The sequence below is a fragment of the Danio rerio genome, chromosome 13 (assembly GCF_049306965.1).
Source record: "Danio rerio strain Tuebingen ecotype United States chromosome 13, GRCz12tu, whole genome shotgun sequence".
In the NCBI taxonomy this organism is placed as follows: domain Eukaryota; kingdom Metazoa; phylum Chordata; class Actinopteri; order Cypriniformes; family Danionidae; genus Danio; species Danio rerio.
The window spans coordinates 40,186,253-40,205,566 of record NC_133188.1 but is presented as its reverse complement, the minus strand read 5'-3'; the positions used below and the strand labels follow the sequence as shown (position 1 = coordinate 40,205,566).

Genomic DNA, 19,314 nt, shown 5'->3' with positions numbered 1-19,314 from the left:
TAATGAGTCAGTAAAGGCACAACTACACAGTTTGACCAAGTCATACATGATTAATAGTGGCTCATTTCAGAAAACAAATGGAACCCGAACCACATTTTTAGTTTTTTTCAATTTTGGTTTTCTGTTGTGCACCCAAGTTCAGAAAACAGCGTTCACATTATTCAAACAAATAGACCTGAGAGTGAACCAAAAATATAGTGTGAAGCAACTCTTCTTGGCTTTTCTACAGGATATTAAAGGTAAAAAGGAACCAGCATCACAGCATTGAAAAGTCATGTGTTTTCAGCAACGCAGAAGAAGCATTAGGGTAGAGTCTCATAATCCAGAATGTAAATGAAATCTTGCATGAGAACTGCAGAGCACATATAGATGCGCTTCAGACCATGAAATGACTTAAAGTCTACCAGAAGCGTGAAATAAATGCCTCATTTAGAAGTGAATGGCTCCCTCTGGATTACTGTGAATCTGGGATAGGCAGCTGAAAAACCTACTGTTGTGCCAACACAATCGACTGGACAAGGACAGGCTTGCAAAGTGCACGTCAAGTTCAGCCCAAGGGACAAGAATGCAGCTTTACAAGTTTTAATAAACAGCACAGTTTTATAACATTATGACTCAATTGGACTTCTGTTGTCTTTTGTTAACGGAAAACAGATAGCAAGGGCTGAGCCAGTCTATTTGTGTTCATGATGATCTCTGATAACTGAGCATGTGTGCAAACCAGCTGCTTCACCCTGATGTTATTAACACTATTTTCATTTGTTCATTCATTCATTCATTCATACAAAACCTTGGGTAAATATAAATCATGACACTTCTCAAATATCAAAGTCACATATATTTGTTCATGGGATTATTATCTTAACCAGTTTATGAACTTCTTCCTGTTCCAAATAATGAAGTATTTTTTTAATTTGTGAATTCAAAGCTTTTGAGTGTCCAATGCTTATCAGGTAATCACAAACAACTACAAGTTTCTAAAATGTATTAAACAAACATGTAAAATCAGAATCAGCCACAAATTATGATGCTCTCTGTGTAAAAATACTAAATCAGGTGTGTTGTCTTTGGCTGTACACTGCTTTTGATAAGTTAGGTGCAGCAGATGCCCTTCCAGCTGTAACCCAATACTGGGAAACACCCATACACTCTCACATTCACACACACGCACGCACACACACACACATACACTACGGGCAATTTTGTTTACTCAATTGACTAATCATCGACCAGCAGGGTGGAACAGATACAGACGTTAAGACAAGAATCTGCAAAGCAAGAACCCCTTTCACCCAGCTTAAGAACATCTAGCCCATCTACTTTGACCACCAAGACCATTATGAAGTAAGTATTGTTGTACGGGGTTGAAACCTGGAGGAAACCAAAACTACCACCCGAAGAATCCAGACATTCATCAACACCTGTCTCAGAAAGATTCTACACATTAGCTGGCCGGACAAGATCAGTAACACTGACCTATGGGGAAGGACCTGTCAACCCCTTTATAGAAGCACACTCTATGCAAACCACCATCTAGGATCACCAGATGGGCTCTCAGATGAAATCCCCAAGAGAAGAGGAAGAGAGGCCATTTAAGAAACACCTGGCGACGTGACCTAGAGGCAGGATGGTTTACACCTGGGGAAGAGTAGAAAGAATGGCCCAGGACAGATACCTTTGGAGATCGACTTTTGGCGGCCATACCCCGGAAGGGGCAGAGGGCATAAGTAATTAACTTATAGCGCATGTCTTTGCACTGTTGGGGGAAACTGGAGGAACCCATGCGAACATGGGGAGAACATGCAAACTCCACACAAAAAATGCCAACTGGCCCAGCCAGGACTCGAACCTCTTTCTGATAGATAATAGTGCTAAGCACTGAGCCACCGCAATCAAAGAAGTTCTATATGTGTTTTTTTAAGGTTGTGTGTGTGTGTTTATGTGTAGGATGGCTCCAGAAGTTGCTGCAGTGGAGAAGAATGGAGGTTATAATCATCTGTGTGATATCTGGGCTGTTGGTATCACATCCATTGAACTGGCAGAACTACAGCCGCCCATGTTTGACCTCCATCCTATGAGGTACACACTCACCAACACAGACTAACACAGTGAGCACACATTTTTAGCCAAGGCCCTCAGTAGCTTAATTGTGTACAACCTATTTGGAGTTAAGCTAATTACCAATTAGACTACCACCTCATCCTTACATAATTACTATGAAGATTTGTATCTTTATTTTCTATCCTTCTATCTTTTCTTTTGTTTGCATGTGCAGGGCTTTATTTCTCATGTCTAAAAGCAACTTCCAGCCACCTAAGTTAAAGGACAAGACTAAATGGTGAGTCTTTTTGACCTGTTTTATGTGTCTTTGTTTATTTGAGCTATAATATACAAGATATTTACGCTATAATAAGAGATATAATATGTTTTCTCTGAAATATAAATGTGTTTTATAAATGTTTTTTTTCCCTCCTTTTGATGTTGATCTCAACCGTCTTGTTTTCCTGCAGGTCTACAGCCTTTCATAATTTTGTTAAACTTTCTCTCACAAAAAACCCGAAGAGGAGACCAACAGCTGAGAAGATGCTTTCGGTAAAGATTTTTTCTGTATCTCTGTTTTTCATGGTCATTATTCTGCTCAGATTTTAAACTTGTTTCGTAGAAGTGGTGTGGATGAAATATAAAAAAAAGACTTGCACATGATGGTTCACTGAGAGGTTTTTCTTGGGCCTTAAAAAAACCCTTAATTGTCCCTTCCACAGTTTAAAGTCTTAAATCAGATCAGTCTTAAATTCAAAGTCATGGTGTTAAGTTAGAGTCCTGTGATTTCCATCCACAATGTGGGTAATGTGGTTTAAATCGCTGAATCATTCATAAAATTGGAATTTGCTGTAAAACGTGGAAAGTCATGGAGTTTGTCAAATTTTGGATGAATAAATCTGCTCAGAAAGTCACTTCATGGGCATTTTAAAGTATATCTTGATGTATTAATATAATAATTAGTTATAACAATAATCCTCAGTTGTCCAGCACTTGTTTACATAAATTAATGTATTATTTTTTCATATCATAATAACATAATAATACATTTATATAGCGCTTTTCTGGACACTTAAAGTGCTTTACACATATTTTGGGGGAAATCTCCTCATCCACCACCAGTGTGCAGCATCCACCTGGATGACGTGACGGCAGCCATATTACTCCAGACCAAACACCACACACCAGCTGATTGGTGGGGAGGAGACGGAGTGGTGAAGCCAATTATGATATGGGGATGGTTAGGAGGCCATGATGGACAGAGGCCAGTGGGCAAATTTGGCCAGAATGCTGGGGTTAAACCCCTACTGTTTTTTTTTTTTTTTTTTTTTTTTTTTGAAGGAATTTTTAATGACCACAGAGAATCAGTTTGACCTCTCATCTGAAAGACGATGCTCACTGAGCAGAATAAAGTCCCCTTCCCTATATTGGGACTTTAGAACCAGCTAATATATTGATACCAAAAAAATTTATGCACAACACAGTATTTTTTGGGACTAAAAAAAAATCATGGGGCTGAATTTTTTGGATGCAAATGAATAAATTTGTATTATGAATTCCATTAATAATAAATGTTTTGGATTTTTAAAACAAAAAACACCTTTAAATGGAAGTTTAAAAAAAAAACCTGTCATGATTGTTTTAAATGCATCAGAATTTTTTTTTTTTTTTTTTGTTTTTTAAAAAGACTGAAGATTATTTTACATTTTGAAAGAAGTTTCTTCCTCTCATAATACCTGCATTTGTCTGATTTTAAGTACTGTGGAATAAGTATTTTGTGAAACATTATTACCATAAACAATTAGGCATGGGACGATTACTGGTTTATAGGCTTAGTGGGGTGTGGAAAAGTTAAGGTTTTAAAACCACAAAAATGTTCTGTTATACCGATCCTAAAGTATATGATATTACATTTTTTTTTAAATATGTTTTTTATGTGTTGTATAGAAATCTGTGCTTTTAAAACTAATGAAGACAGCTGAAGTCAAAGATGTTTTTTAATTATTTAGCTTGACATGTTTACTTTTACAAAATATTACAAAGGTTTCCTAAAATAAAATATATTGTGTTCAATGGGTAAAAAAGTCTTTTACTCAGACATTTAAAAAGAACTTATTTTATTTTATTGTAACCACAATACAGTTGAGATTTATATCCAAGGTTATCATATTGTCAGGATCTTGTAATGGCCCATGCCTATAAAATATATATCTGTTTTCTCATTTTATTGTTTTAAAATGTCATTTGTTCTGCTTGATCCCATAGCTGAATTTACAGCACACCAGTCTTTAGTGTCACATGATCCTTTAGAAATAATTCATAAATTCAGCAGCTAAAGTATTATTTATTTACAGTTGCAATCAGAATTATTAAACCCCCTTTTGAATTTGTTCTTCTTTTTTTAAATATTTCCCAAATGATGTTTAACAGAGCATGGAACTTTTCACAGTATGTCTGATAATATTTTTTCTTCTGGAGAAAGGTTTATTTGTTTTATTTCGGCTAGAGTAAAAGCAGTTTTTAATTTTTTTTACATTTTGAGGTCAAAATTTTTGGCCTCTTTAAGCTATATTTTTTCGATAATCTACAGAACAAACCCTCGTTATACAATAACTTGCCTAATTACCCTAACCTGCCTAATTAATCTAATTAACCTAGTTAAGCCTTTAAATGTCACATTAAGCTGTATAGAAAAATATCTAATGACATTATTTAATGTCATTATGGCAAAGACAAACAAATCTGTTATTATCAATGAGTTATTAAAAATATTATGTTTAGAAATGTGTTGAAAAAATCCTCTATTCGTTAAACAGAAATTTGGGGAAAAAATAAACAGCTGGCTAATAATTCAGGGGGGCAAATAATTCTGATTGCAACTGTAAATAAAATCAATTCTTAAAATTGTCATCGTTGAAAGCAGTTCTGCTGTTACTTTTTTACTGAATTCTTTCATGTATAAGCTGTTCAAATAAACAGGACATATTTAAAATGGAAATATTGCAGAATATAATGTCTCTGTGTTTTTGCATGCAGCACTTATTTGTGGGCCAGACAGGTTTAACTCGACGGTTAGCTTTAGAGCTGCTCGATAAGATGAACAACCCAGATAATCACCAGTCACACTTCAGTCAGGGAGATGAAGATGACTTTGAGGTAAATCACACGACTTCCTTGTGCATGAAAGATGACAATCACTCCTTAATCAGCATTACTGTAAATGCAAATCTTAGTGTGCAAAAGCTATGCGCATTTGTGTGCAGTATAATTTGTAAATAATTCTTTCTGTTGTTGACAGCCACTTGCAGAGCGTCACACCATCCGCTCCACTCACAGCCGAAGCGCCCGTGCTGAAAGAACCCAGTCACAGATCAACTGTACGTCAATCTTGATGATTATGAGTGTCTTAACTTCTTTAGACCACAAAACAATTCAGTTCACTGGCGGAAATGAATGACTTTCAAGTTGTATTATATTTGTATTCTATTGTAACGTCTCATTATAAATGGTCAATGTTTAATTTGGCTTGCAGTTAGAAATAGATATTTTCATTAGACGTCACCTACGCTATTGTTGTCTATTGGAAGGAATGCTTCAGTAGAGCTGCCATTTCAGTACAGGGTGAAAATAAATAAATGTTGGACCAAGGTGCAATGGAGGATTGGTCATCCAGAGCCAGATATATACACATATATACATTTATCTATGATTGGGAGTTTTCCCAGTGTTTAGTGTGCAAATATTTTTTTAAATTACGAAAATTTTAATTTTACAACATTTTCCTAAATCGATGGATAAGTGACCGCAAGGGCATTGCCGAAAAAAGAGCGTGTGTTTGTTTGCATGGAAATGTATTCTCCTTTCTCCCTGTTAAATTTAATCTAATCCGTGTCCTAAAACACCCCCCTCTCCTGCTTTCACTCCTAATTCTAACGGAGTGAGTGATTTGTTTGTGAATGAATATCCGTTAAGAATGATTCGTTCTCTTAGTCAACAAAAATACAAGTCTCCGGCACCCCAACATCTTGTTGTCATATTTTATTTACATTGTTTGCTGATTTTATTCAACCAAACTAGCATAAGCCTAGCATTTAGTGAGAGTTGGTGCTACTTTCCTTATGATTAGTGCACTAAGTGACTTTATTAACATCAATAACACTTGTTAAGCACAAAAGTTCAGCACATACAAAAACGTAAAAGACGAACTCTTACCTTTGTTTGCTCATTACTACACCCGCACACAGTGCTAAAGTCCAGCATCTTCAGATTGGCTTTAGTCTTCACCAATGTGGTTGAATAGCCGCATTTCCACTGTTAAGCCAGTGCGAGCCAGGGCTTTTTTTGGGGGGATGGCCGATCACCCAGGAGGTTGAGCAGTGTAGCCGAAATCATGTCGCATTTCCACTGTCGGGCTAGTAGCTCGCAGCGCGTCACGCAAACCCTGCCCCCAGAACGTCCCCCGAATCAAACATCACACAACCCACCAACTTCGGCGGGAATCAGGCAGATAAAGCACACCATCACTAAACCATTAAAATGAAGACAACTGAAACAAACAAATGACACGTTACTGTACAGCATTACATGATATGTACATGGCCTGTGTGTTCTCATTCAACATATTCATTTACTCGCCGACTGACTGTTGGCATCGAAATCGAGTTGTCTTGCCACTAACGGAGGGGCTGAGCGCATTGAGCGCACCATCCATAATATAAAACCACAGAAATTCTCCATTAACTCAGTATAAAATATATTTTATAACATCCTCATTTAGATAGACGTAGTCAAACATTCAGCCTAAATGCTCCTGAGAGACCTGAAACATATTAATTTCTCCCTGGGCTATGTGACACTTCATAGGTGATTCGCCTTTATTTAAGAATGTTGCATATTATATCTTAAGTAAAGGAAAGTGTTAAATATTTTAGTAAATATGAGCAGGTAAATGTAGCCTATATTTCGTTGCGCTCAGCTTCCATCCACTAATAAAGCTCTTCATGTATTTAAAATTTCCTTTTAAAATTTTCCCACATCATATAAAAGCATAAACACTTGTTTGAGGACACAGAACACATTTTGTATTTGCAGTTTTCCCCGATGCGTTTATAAATTGGCTCTGCGCAAGACTTGATGACAGAAAAAATGGTCGCCTAGTTTCTGCTTACACTCACCCAAAAAATGCTCTGTTTGCACGATTTGATTAATTTCATCATATGCAAATACTTTATAAATAATATTTTAAGCTTCTCCGGTGTGTATTGTATTTAGAAAATATCTAAAATCTTTTTTTCAGATAGTCCTTTGTAAAATAAAAGTTTAATATGGCTTCAAAATGGTTTGATTAACGTATTGTGGATACCAAAATTGTTATACCTAGCTTTTGTTAGTTTTATATTGGTTTATTTAATTAATGCAATTTTATTAAATCCGATATTTGTAATTCTTTAATTTATTTCAATATGGCTTAGGCTATTTCATCAAGATATGACACTATTGTTTTGAGTCTGCAAAAGTAGACAAGTAATTTGTTAAGTTTTATGTCCTTCTGTTGTATTCATATTATGTATTATCTCCAAAATAAATAACAAAAAGAGAAAAAGTTGCTCGGCATGAACAGCTGTGAAGGGAGCGCTCTTTTGCTCGGTCTCACATTCACATACAGGCATCTAAACGCGCACAAACACACCTTTTAAACTTGACAAAAACTCTCAAAAACCTTTACTGCCTGCTGTGTCTTTAATAAAGATTATTATGCGTTATTGTAACATCAAGGATGCAGCAAATAATGTCACTTATAATTAAAACTTAATTATTTTATCTAACAGCCTTACATTTAAAATGGAATCATGAGGGCGATTATATGCAAAAAGACCCCAGCCTAAAGGGCTAGATGTTTTCTTTCCACTATTTATTTATTTGTTTGGCACATGTACTCGTGTGCGATCAGAAAGTGTCCGCCTCTCTTTTCACTCCGCCCCGAATCCCCAGCTGGCCCTCTTTGGCCCAAGGTATTCGTCAGGCTGAAAAAGGCTGGCCGCTGGCCTCAAGTAAGCCCTGCTGGCTGGCCTTGGCTTGCCCTGGCTTGCTCGCTCGCTTTAGGCGCGATAGTGGCAACGCGGCTAATGACTTTTGTCCTGGGAGTACTGAACAAATGTGGCGGCCCTATTGACGCATGCTTAGATGTATGTGATATCTAGTGTATACATTTATGGCAGTTTGAATCTATCATAGCTTAGCATGACTAGTTTGCATGCTAGCCTGTCATAATCTTTGCAGTTTTACAATCACTGACGTTTACAAGTATGTGGCATGATTTTTTGTTTATTCATTCTTTTATTAAAAGCCACTCCTTACTATCAAAAGGAAGTAGGATTTTAATTGAGGTAGACTTTGGTTTAAGTTTGTAGTAAGTTATTAGCGCTTTTCACATGAGAATATGTGATTTAAAAAAAATTTTTTTACTTATTTATTTTTTTCTGTGAGGGTCTATGTTACTTTAGTTTGTTTGGTTTCACACTTTACAATAAGGATGTATTAATGTGAGTTAATGCATTTACTTACATGAACAAACAATGAGCAATACATTTATAACAGTATTTTTCATGTTAGTTAATGTAAGTAAGTTAATGAAAATACAGTCATTCATTGTTAGTTCCTGTTAACTCGCGGTACTTTAATGTTAACAAGGATGAATTTGGATGTTAATAGTGCATAAGTAAATGTTGAACTATGGTTAATAAATGCTGTACAAGTATTGCTCAACTAATGAAACCTTATTGTAAAGTGTGATTGTTTTTTATTCTTAATGGTTGGGATGTGGGTTATGTGACCTAAGGCTATTATAAATAACTTTATATAAAACTTATATTGTTTAGAATATCAAGTCAAAACGGGTTTGACCTTTATCTGAGAACGTGATGCCCCACCACAGGCCACATTCATATGAGACTTTTCTTGGTCTGGCTCAGTTTTAGCTGTTTGTTATTTGAAATAGAAAGCAGAGCTTTGAGCCTCCCTGTGGTGGAGACATGATACTACTTTTTTTTTTTTACTTTTTATGATGCAACTCAACTTAAGACTGTGAAGAGAATGTGACAGATGACTGGCTAGACAACATTTCCCCATCACGTATCAACAATGGCATTTAAGGTTTATACTCTAATATGTGCAGTAATATATCTTTCTTCCTGTTTTTCAGTTGATAAGCTTCAGTTTGAGCCCCCTTTAAGGAAAGAGACTGAAGCAAGTGCTGAGATGGTGAGCGAAACATCACATAGTCAAGATAATCTACATTATACTAATAAATATACACTATGGTTGGAAGGTTTGTGTCTGTAATAAATTTATACTTGTATGTAGCTAGGATTTATTTTAATATTCATCATTATATCGAATAAACGTGACTGCAAAAATGTTGATAATATTTAATGTTATAAAAGTTTATGAAAACATACAGTTGAAGGCAAAATTATGAGCACCTTTCTTTTTCAAAAATATACCAAGTGCTGTTTAATGGGTTTAAAGATTATAGTTTTAATAGCCAAGTTCTTTTGTCTTTGACATGATGCCAGTACATAATATTTTGCTAGATATTTTTCAGGATACTAGTATTTAGCATAAAGTGTAATTTAAAAATAATAATATTGACTTGGAAATGTTTAAAAAATTATGTATACTGTATATATTCCACCCAAAGTTAAGGCAAGTTTATTTATATAGCACATTTAATACACCGTGGCAAATCAAAGTGCTTTACACAAACAGGAATAAAAGAGACAAGTATAAGAAAAATAATAACTAATTATATAAAAACAGATTGCAATGTGTTCAAACTGGTTATAAAAGAATGAAAAAAAGAAAGACATAATAGTGGGATCTGTTGGACGTAGCCCAGTGCTCATTCAGTAAAGGCACAGCTAAACAGATGTGTTTTCAGTCTTGATTTAAATGTGCCTAATGTTGGAGCACATCTGATAATTTCTAGAAGCTGATTCCAGCAGCGGGGGGGCCTGGTTGCTGAAGGCTGATTCATCCTGCTTTGACAGAACCTTTGGGAATGTCCAGTTTATATGATTCTAAAGATCTGAACGATCTATTATGTTTGTATTCAGTGAGCATATCTGTAATGTATTGAGCTCCTAGGCCTTTTAGTGATTTAAAGACAAGTAATCATACTTTAAAATCTATTCTGAATGTAACCGGGAGCCTGAGGACAGGTGTGACTTGTGAAAAATGTCCTTGCTCTCTTTAACAACACTTATTTGTATAAATAACATCATGAAATATTTGAAAAATGCTAATAATTTTAGTTATTAATTAGCCTTTTACTTTACCTTTATTAGTAGATTGTTTGTGTAATCATGTTTTATATTCATTTACACACACACAAAGAAGTGCCTGGTTTAAGGTTTAATATAACTTTTGTAAAAAATAAAATGTCTAAATATGTGTAAAAATAATACTTCATCATCATTCAGTGTGACGTTTCCCAGAGATGGGTTGCGGCTGGAAGGGCATCCGCTGCATAAAAACTTGCTAAAAGTTGGCGGTTCATTCCGCTGTGGTGACCCCGGATTGATAAAGGGACTAAGCCGACAAGAAAATTAATTAATTAATTCAGTGTGACGTGAAAAAGCATGTTAATTGTTATATATATATATATATATATATATATATATATATATATATATATATATATATATATATATATATATATATAGATATTATTATTATTATTATTATTATTATATAATATATAATTATGTAGAAATAAAATGACTTATTTACAACAGAACCTATTCAATGTCAAAAAGATTGTACTAAATTGATTGTACTAAATTGAATATTAATTGTCTAAATGTCTTGCTGACAGATGGGCACTGTTAAAAATCTGCATAAGTAAATTAATTATTTGCAGAAATTAAATTCACAATAAGACCTGAATTGGATCGTTTAAATGAATTTGTGTTTTTTTTCTTTTCAGGATGTGACTAAAGACAATGATTTCCCATCCCCCTGGAGCCCGTTTACAGATGGTCCTATCACCTCCAGGTACCCATTAGAAATATTCATCATGTCTTTATAAACCAGTTGGTTTCCTGGCACTGTCGTCTGCATGAAAACACCTCCAGCAGTCACTTCCCTGAACCGTCTGCATCATCTTTACTGTTTTTTTCCCACAATTCTGCACACTTCCTTCTCTCTGCAGAATCTCACGTGAGCTCTGCCTGCATTCCCTCTACTTTGACTGTTCTCTTTGTTTGTTTCTTTTTTTTTCTCCTGTTTTCCTTTCCTCTCTTCTTTTGTGCACTCCTCCACTGAAGGAGTCTGCTGAAGAGCGTTGAGGAGGAGTTGTTTATACGGTAAAAAACTGGTTTGTGTAGCTGTCCTTTAACTGATCCAAAGAAACTTTCATGCAGGGTTTAAAATTAACTTTTGCAGAGAGCTAAATGGGAGTAAAGAAAATAAATGCATGGTTTCACAATCTCATCACAGTATAATTGGGAAAAAAGCTAAAGTAGTTTGTATTTGTTTGTTGCATAATCTTTATTTGTATGACTGAATATTTTTCCGCATTGGCATCTGTGGGGGAAAAAAAAGGTTAATTTTGAACCCTGATTAAACTGCGTAAAAGCTACAGATGAGTTTATCACTGGAACTAACTGGGGTTCAGTGTCTTTACCTAAAGCATAAACAGTAGAAATAAGAATAAAGTAGCTGATGAATAATGGATCTTTTTGTGTGTTTCACTTGTGTGTCTTTGAAGAGGTCATTTGGCTCCATTAGAAGATGCTTTTGAGGATGTTGATCTGTAAGTGTTTACAGTCTTTTTAAACATTTACTGAAGTTAAAATACTGTTTTTTAAGAAAATATGTTAATTTTTTATTATTATTAAGTACAATTAGTTGCACCATGTTACAATTTCATTAAGAAAAAAATATACTTATTATTATGCGTCATATTTTAACATTTAATTCAGAAATAAAATGTTTACAAAGATTGAGCATGGGTTTCAATTTTGCTCCCTCCATAAAAATCCCTAAAATTTGACAGTAATCTGAAATACAAAAAGGAAGCAACCAAATTATTATATATATTATACATGCTGTAAAAATGAAGGCACTTTACCACTGAATAGTGGTTTCGTTCATTATAGCTCACTTCTAAGGGCATTTGCACTGCATTCCAATATCTACAGTTATACCTGGTACCAGGGTTGTGCAAAAATACATTAAAATGTATTTTAAAATATATTACCAAACACCTCAGTTTTATATATACTAAAATAAACTACAAATTACAGCAGCTAAAACAAGTCTCAAAATAAAATACTGTATTTTGAAAATACTACAAAATACTTTTACAAGTTACCATGAAATTTCTTCACAAACCTTCCATCAACAGGCCTATTGGATCAATTCCTTCTTCATTAAATTAACTTAGTGAAGTAAACAATGTTTGACAGCAACAGTGTTTTTCTAAGTTAAAGTCAGCTTCTCTGCCAACTCATGCACCTCTACTCCTGCACACGAGTAGTTATTCATAAATCTTTGTTTCTCTTTGAGATTGATTAAGTACTAAAGGCTCCATATTCCTGTTTTTGGACTGATATTTCATTCCATCTCATTTCTTAAGCACATGCATTGTACACTATACTGCCATTAAATATTATTGGTCTTAGCATTGTGCAGTATTTTCAATGATTTTACCTTTCTCTAAAATCTGCCTTTGCTATTTGTTTGTTATTTTCTTTGTGTGTTGCATCTCAATCCTAGGCCTAATAAAATAAAATAAAATAAAATAACCTAATAAGGAAAAAGCACCAATCAGAGGCTGCATAAATATGATGTCATCATGTAAACTTCTTACAAAGTATTGCACAGTCATTTAAAAATACAACAATACAAGACACTAAAGTATTTTGATCCAAAATATAAACCCATTTTCATAAACCCTATTAAATACAAATTACAAAATACTGTTTTGTATTTGAAAAACATATTTGAAATACATGTATTATAAATACTGCCCATTCCTGCCTGCTGCTTTTTTAGTACCACCTCGGGTGAGGTTCCAAACGAGCTGTACTAATTCCAGAACATGACATATACACAATGCTGGTCTGAGAGAATTGTCACAACCAGCATTACTAGCAACGTCAGGGCTTGCAAAATCTGGTAGCCTGAAGCCCGACGAGCTATCTAGATAGATTTTGGTGGCCTAAACTTCAGGCTACCAGATTTTGCCCTGATCATCATTGGATTTGCAACAAGATATACCAGACTTGTTATATTTAAATAGTCTGAATATGTCTCACACAGGTGAGTGGGCTTGATAAACCACCTGTAGAAAACAGTTTTTTTAATCTCTTTGACACTTTATCCAACACCAGACACATTCTTTCAAAAAACTATACACTATGCGTTTATGAAGTGTGCTTCACACAGGTGAGTGGGCTTGACAAACCATCTGTAGAAACGCTTTTCTCTCTCTATTTAAAAATAAAACCTTTCTCTACCACCTACTTCTCTAAACACTGACAGTTCCTTTGTATAATTAACGCTTCTTGTGTGTGTTGCCTCTTCTTGTTAATTTACTGAATGCCTCTTCAATTGTAAGTCTTCAGACAAAAGCACATTTTAAATGACTAAATGCACATTTAATGTAAATCAGCAGCAGCCACTGCTCAAGAATACCATTCCATTGGTGGCATCCATTATATTTGTGGTTTGGTTTGTCACATTTGCGATGATGTCACAGCAGAGGTGGTGCAACTATAGTAATAATTCTACCTACAGTGCTTTTAAGTGGTACTAAACTGCAGTGAAAATGCAGTTAGAGATGACCAAACTGAAGCAAGCAGACCTGTGCTGAACCGTACCATATATAAAAAGTGGCTTTATTGATAATATACAAATACTCATGGATCTTTCTTGATCAACGCTTGTTTTGCACATTTAGTTTAATTTTAATTACACTAAAAATTTACTCCAACGTTTTTTAGATAATAAAAATAACATAAAAATATATATACTGTAAATGTGTTTATAGAATTAAAACTAGTGTGTGCAGATTTTTATATTTATTAATCACAAACAACAAGCAACTAAATCATTGTTTTCTGTTTCTCTGCCCTCTCAGTTCAACACTTGGAAAGGGAGTCCCGCCACCTCTTCCTCCTAAGGTAACTTTGAGAATGTCTTTATTAGCACATGGCTATGTTTATATGTCTTGGCCTGTATTTGACATTCTGGTTCCCCTCAGCCATCTCAGGCTCGGTCAAGCAGTGTGTCTGATGAGTTCGGTTTGGCCGATGGCTGCCAGACGGTGCGGCGGTTTCCGGGGTCTGATAATGGGCCGATGCCGGTGGCCCGCAGACAGAGCACACCTGAGAGAGGGAGTAACGCGGAGCACACCCATTCAGACTATCTGTCTGTGAGCGTCAGCAGCCCTGGACTGCTCTCACACACCACAGACCACGGTAAGACACGCACACATTCTGAATGATCTGTTATCGTAACAGATTTACTGAAAACAAATTAATTGTCTGTGCATCTCTAAGGGGCCGATCACATCAAACCCGTTTTTTTGTGTTGAGAGGCGCATCTTTTGAATAGTTTACTAACCGTCATGAGTGTTTTGTGCGCTGCTTATGCTCCCTGTGCACCTCGCATTTTAACCACCTGTTGCACCCTAGGTTTATGCCGTTGCGTGTTGTGTGTTCGCAGTTGAAAAAAGTCAATTCTGAGCGGAAAAAGCGTTACGTCAGTCGCATCTTTTTTCATTCTTTAATCAAATAAAAAAGCAGAGGTGGGTTTTCCGTTGAGGTGACAGCAGTGTTTGTGTTGTCAAGACGACTGCAGGGACTTTTGAAGATGGAAGAAAGGCTAGTGATCAGTTTTTCAGAGCTGTATGACTTTACAAATCTTGAATATCACAGTATTATTAAATATTACAATTATAACAACATCAACAGCAGCGATCATGCACAATACACAGCTGATTCAGTCAGTGCCTTGTGACATAAGAAACCAACACCGCGCTTCTTTTTGTCTTTTCAACAAAAAAGACAGTGTGATGCGCCTCACGTTTTTGGAACATAAAAGCCTGTTTGGTGTGATCGGCCTCTAAGGCTGCGTTTATACTGCATGGTTAAAGTGACCCAATTACAATTGTTTTCTCTTGTTTGGCACAGATCGAATATGGCCTATTTATGTGCAAACAGGAAAAAAATCACATGGATTTCTATTCACTCAAATCAGATTCAGGCCTTGTTCATATGTGGAAGTTTATCTGATGTCCTTGTGTCTGCAGTGTAAGCTGGTGGATTTGAAGAGATAGCGAATGACGTAAACTCTGATGTTTTTATTTCGGAACAGACTTGAGTCCCAAACCTTAATTCTCAGATACAAGGACAAAAAAGCTTTTATATTGTCATTTAGCACAAGTTAATGCATTTAAACATGTTAATGAGAGAGTGAGAGAGAGAGCACAAGTGCAAGCTATTGCATAAATCACGCTGTGGACATGACATTAAAATGCCTACTGGTTTTAGATTAAAAGATTAAAAGAGCATGGCCAAATGAGTAATGTTCTGTCATAAACTATAGCAAAATAACTTTTCAAAAAAATTAAATACAGATTAAATACAGGAATGGAGAAAAGAGCGCTTTTATTATCAGCTGTCAGTCCTTATCAGTCATTATCAGCTGTCAGTCATTTTTTATTTATTTTTTTCCTTCATGTCATTGTGCCTTTGCCGTTTGTTGTGTAAATGCAGACACCGGATATGAGTCACTAAAAGATGCTGTAAGTGCGTCATCAAAAAAAATCTGAAACAGTCACAAAATTGGAATTGATCATCATTAAGATCTGCAGTGTAAATGTTGCCTAATTCTTATTAAAGCTTTTTGATGAGAACTGAACTTTTTTATAGAAAATTCATTTTATATTTTGTTAAAAATGTCTCTAGTCTGTTTACATCTTTGCTTGAGATCAATATAATGCAGCGTAATCCATGCTGAAATACAGTATTAATTTAATTGTTTTCAAACAAACAAAAACATTTTGACCCTCGACTGTTTAGTGGGTCATAATTTCACAAAATATTAACAGCGTTACTAAGATGATCATGTTGGTTGTGTGGTCAATTTGCAAATAAACTGACATGAAATACTGATTTAATCCTTTTATGTGAGAATAACAAGATTTAATAAATAGACATCGAACTGTATCACACAGGTGTAAAACTCAGTTTTTGGAGGGCCACAACTCTGCACAGTTTAACTTTAAACACATTAAACACATCTGATCAAACTAATTGAGTCCTTCCGGCTTGTTTTAAACCTCCAGGTAAGTGTATTTGAGTAGAGTTGGAACTAAACTGTGCAGGGCTGCGGCCCTACAGGGGTGTCAAACTCCGTTCCTGATGTAGCACAATGCACTCTCAGAAATGAAAGTACTAAAGCTGTCACTGGGGTGGTACATTTTTAAAGATACACATTGGGATCTTAAAGGGAAATATTGGAACATTTTTGTTCGTAAAAAGTACAAGGAAGTGTTCCTTTAAAAAAGGTACTGCCCCAGTGAGAGTGTTTATTTCTGGGTTATTTCTAAGTGTTTAATTCCTCTTTATTTCTGGGATTATGTGGAGGACCATTTCCTTTCTGAATTATACAGGTAACGATCAGTAGAACAAAGATTTGACAGCTGAATGTAACCAGTCTCAATAACGTACTCCAGAAAGTCCTAATAACTGGATTATTGTTTCACTTTTCTTCTCTCACTCTCTGTAGAGGAAGATTCAGACGGAAGTGTAAATGGAGACGTTTCAAAGTCGCCTCCTGGTCGGCCGCAGAGGAAAGAGAGAAAAGATTTCCCTGTAAGTGTAAGTGTACAAGTGTCTGTGTCTGTGTGTCTGTGTGTCTGTGTGTGTCTGTGTGTGTCTGTGTGTGTCTGTCTGTCTGTCTGTCTGTCTGTGTGTGTCTGTGTGTGTGTGTCTGTCTGTCTGTCTCTCTGTCTGTCTGTTTGTGTGTGTGTGTGTGTGTGTGTGTCTGTCTGTCTGTCTGTCTGTCTGTCTGTCTGTCTGTCTGTCTGTCTGTCTGTCTGTGTGTGTGTGTGTGTGTGTGTGTGTGTGTGGGGAGGAGTGTGTCATGCTGAGAGGAGTATGACACATACAGAATGTGGCTTCTCCACTCATTTTTCCTTTCCTTTTTCTAGAAACCTGCTATTAATGGCCTGCCGCCCACTCCTAAAGTCTTGGTGAGTAACATCGTCATCACTTACATCACTTACTACATGATAATATCTCATTTATGATCATTTGCACAGATTTTGTTCTGTTTTGTGCTCTCACAAGCTGACATATATACCTGTGTTTGCATTTGCAGATGGGAGCTTGTTTCTCGAAGGTTTTTGATGGTTGTCCTCTAAAAATTAACTGTGCCACATCATGGATTCACCCAGAAACCAAAGGTAATGTATTGATAGTTAATGAATTTAGAAATTAAACACTTATAGTTCCCTTTCCATTACCCTCTCTCTCTATTTCTCTCTCTCCAAATTAACTTTAAATAAATCTTTTTAAAAAATGTAACTAAAAATATAACTTTAATTAAAAAAGGTTAATATAATAAGGTTAATAATAAAGATGTTAAATGTAAAAAGTTCTTAAATTTTTATATATATATAAATATATATATAATATAAATATATATATAATTATATAATATAATAAAATCATTCCCACTAGTCTAATGCAGTATATAGAATTCTGAGTGAGAGAGAAAAATAAAAGAATTTGAAGACTAAAATGTTTTTTTTTTATGTATATATAATAATTGGGATTCTACGGAGGCCCTAAACTTTTGCATGCACGTAAAATGCATATGTCGTGTACACAGATTATGTATGTCTACGTCGTGCGCACACTATACATTATATACACTATACATACACTATTAGCCAAAAGATTGGGGTCATTAGGATTTTTAAATGTTTTAAAATAAGCTTCTCCTGCTTACCAAGGCTGCATTTATTTAATCAAAAATACAGTGCAAATAGTAAAATTGTGAAATTTTATTGCACTATAAAATAACTGTTCAAAAGTAGTTTATCATTTAATTTAATCATTTATTCCAGTGATTTTAAAGATGAATTTTCAGCTTCATTACTCCAGAGTCACATGATCCTTCAGAAATCACTCTGTAATATTAATTATTATTATTACTAATATTATTATTAATAATTTTATTATTAATGGCAATAGTAATAAAAGCAATAATGACTGGAATAATATTTTCATCTGAAACTACATACAATAAGTAATATTTAATAAATCAGTATTTAACTATTTTTTACATTTAGTAAATGCCACTTTTATGAACAAAATAATTTTATCTAAATTATTAAATAAAATTAATAATAAAAATAAAATAAAAAACTGACCCCAAACTTTTGACCGGTAGTGTATGTCATGCACACATAAAAATATGTATCCCGTGAACATGTTGTAGTACATCAAAGTCTTTATTGTTATAATTTGTCACTTTAAGGACTTTAATAAATGATCGAAAAATCACTGACTTTCACTTCACCATATAATGCATCTTTGATAAATTAGAAATATATTTTAATATATTTAAATATGTGACTTGGATCTGTTTTTGTCTTGACAGTGTAAACAACCCAAACCGCATGGAAATTTGATCTTTTTAAATCAGATTTGTGCCACTTTCATGTGTAGTAATAAATCTGACACAGATCTGATGTTTTGCAATGCGACCGCAGTGTGAACAGTTATGTCGAATTCATATGACTTTTACATAATCTTTGAGCAACATGCGTCATCATTCTGTGCTGCAGACATCATCTACTCCTTAGCAGCATAGTTGAATGGCACACAGGGAAATGACTTTACCACAGAAAGTTGAAGGCCTTTGAAGGCAAAACTGGTGCTTGTTAACCAATCCGGTTAACAATTGGGGCGCGGGTTGATTTCGAAGCAGCAGAGGGTCGGGGGGTGATGCTGATAGGGGATCTATGCGCAAAGGAGGGGGCACTTTCATTTTAAAGGGCACCTAAGTTACTTTATTTCCAGATTTAATACTATCTTTTGTGTCTCCAGAATGTGTCTGTAAAGTTTCAGCTCAAAACACCCATCAAATCTTTTATTATACCTATCATAAGTTTCTATTTTTTAGTTCTGAGCAGCAGGTTGCGATTTTTGTGAACTGTGACTTTAAGGCTAGTCCTTCACACCCACCGTTTCC

At 35.1% G+C, this 19,314-nt stretch overlaps 1 protein-coding gene across 29 annotated transcripts in view; it reads left to right on the top strand.

The window, feature by feature from the left end:
- Window positions 1-19,314, top strand: part of map4k5 (mitogen-activated protein kinase kinase kinase kinase 5) — a 55,918-nt gene that overhangs the window by 22,106 nt on the left and 14,498 nt on the right. For 6 of the 29 annotated variants that reach the window (XR_012388441.1, XR_012388440.1, XM_073919340.1 and 3 more), the window contains 13 exon segments: window positions 1,948-2,079; window positions 2,276-2,338; window positions 2,511-2,592; window positions 5,077-5,196; window positions 5,339-5,417; window positions 9,242-9,300; window positions 11,027-11,094; window positions 11,810-11,854; window positions 14,186-14,228; window positions 14,309-14,525; window positions 16,840-16,925; window positions 17,264-17,305; window positions 17,434-17,518. Coding sequence is in view for 22 of the 29 variants with exons in the window: in XM_073919340.1 (XP_073775441.1) it covers window positions 1,948-2,079; window positions 2,276-2,338; window positions 2,511-2,592; window positions 5,077-5,196; window positions 5,339-5,417; window positions 9,242-9,300; window positions 11,027-11,094; window positions 11,810-11,854; window positions 14,186-14,228; window positions 14,309-14,525; window positions 16,840-16,925; window positions 17,264-17,305; window positions 17,434-17,518 (1,121 nt within the window). In the remaining 7 variants the exon portion in view is untranslated. 29 annotated transcript variants of the gene reach the window in all.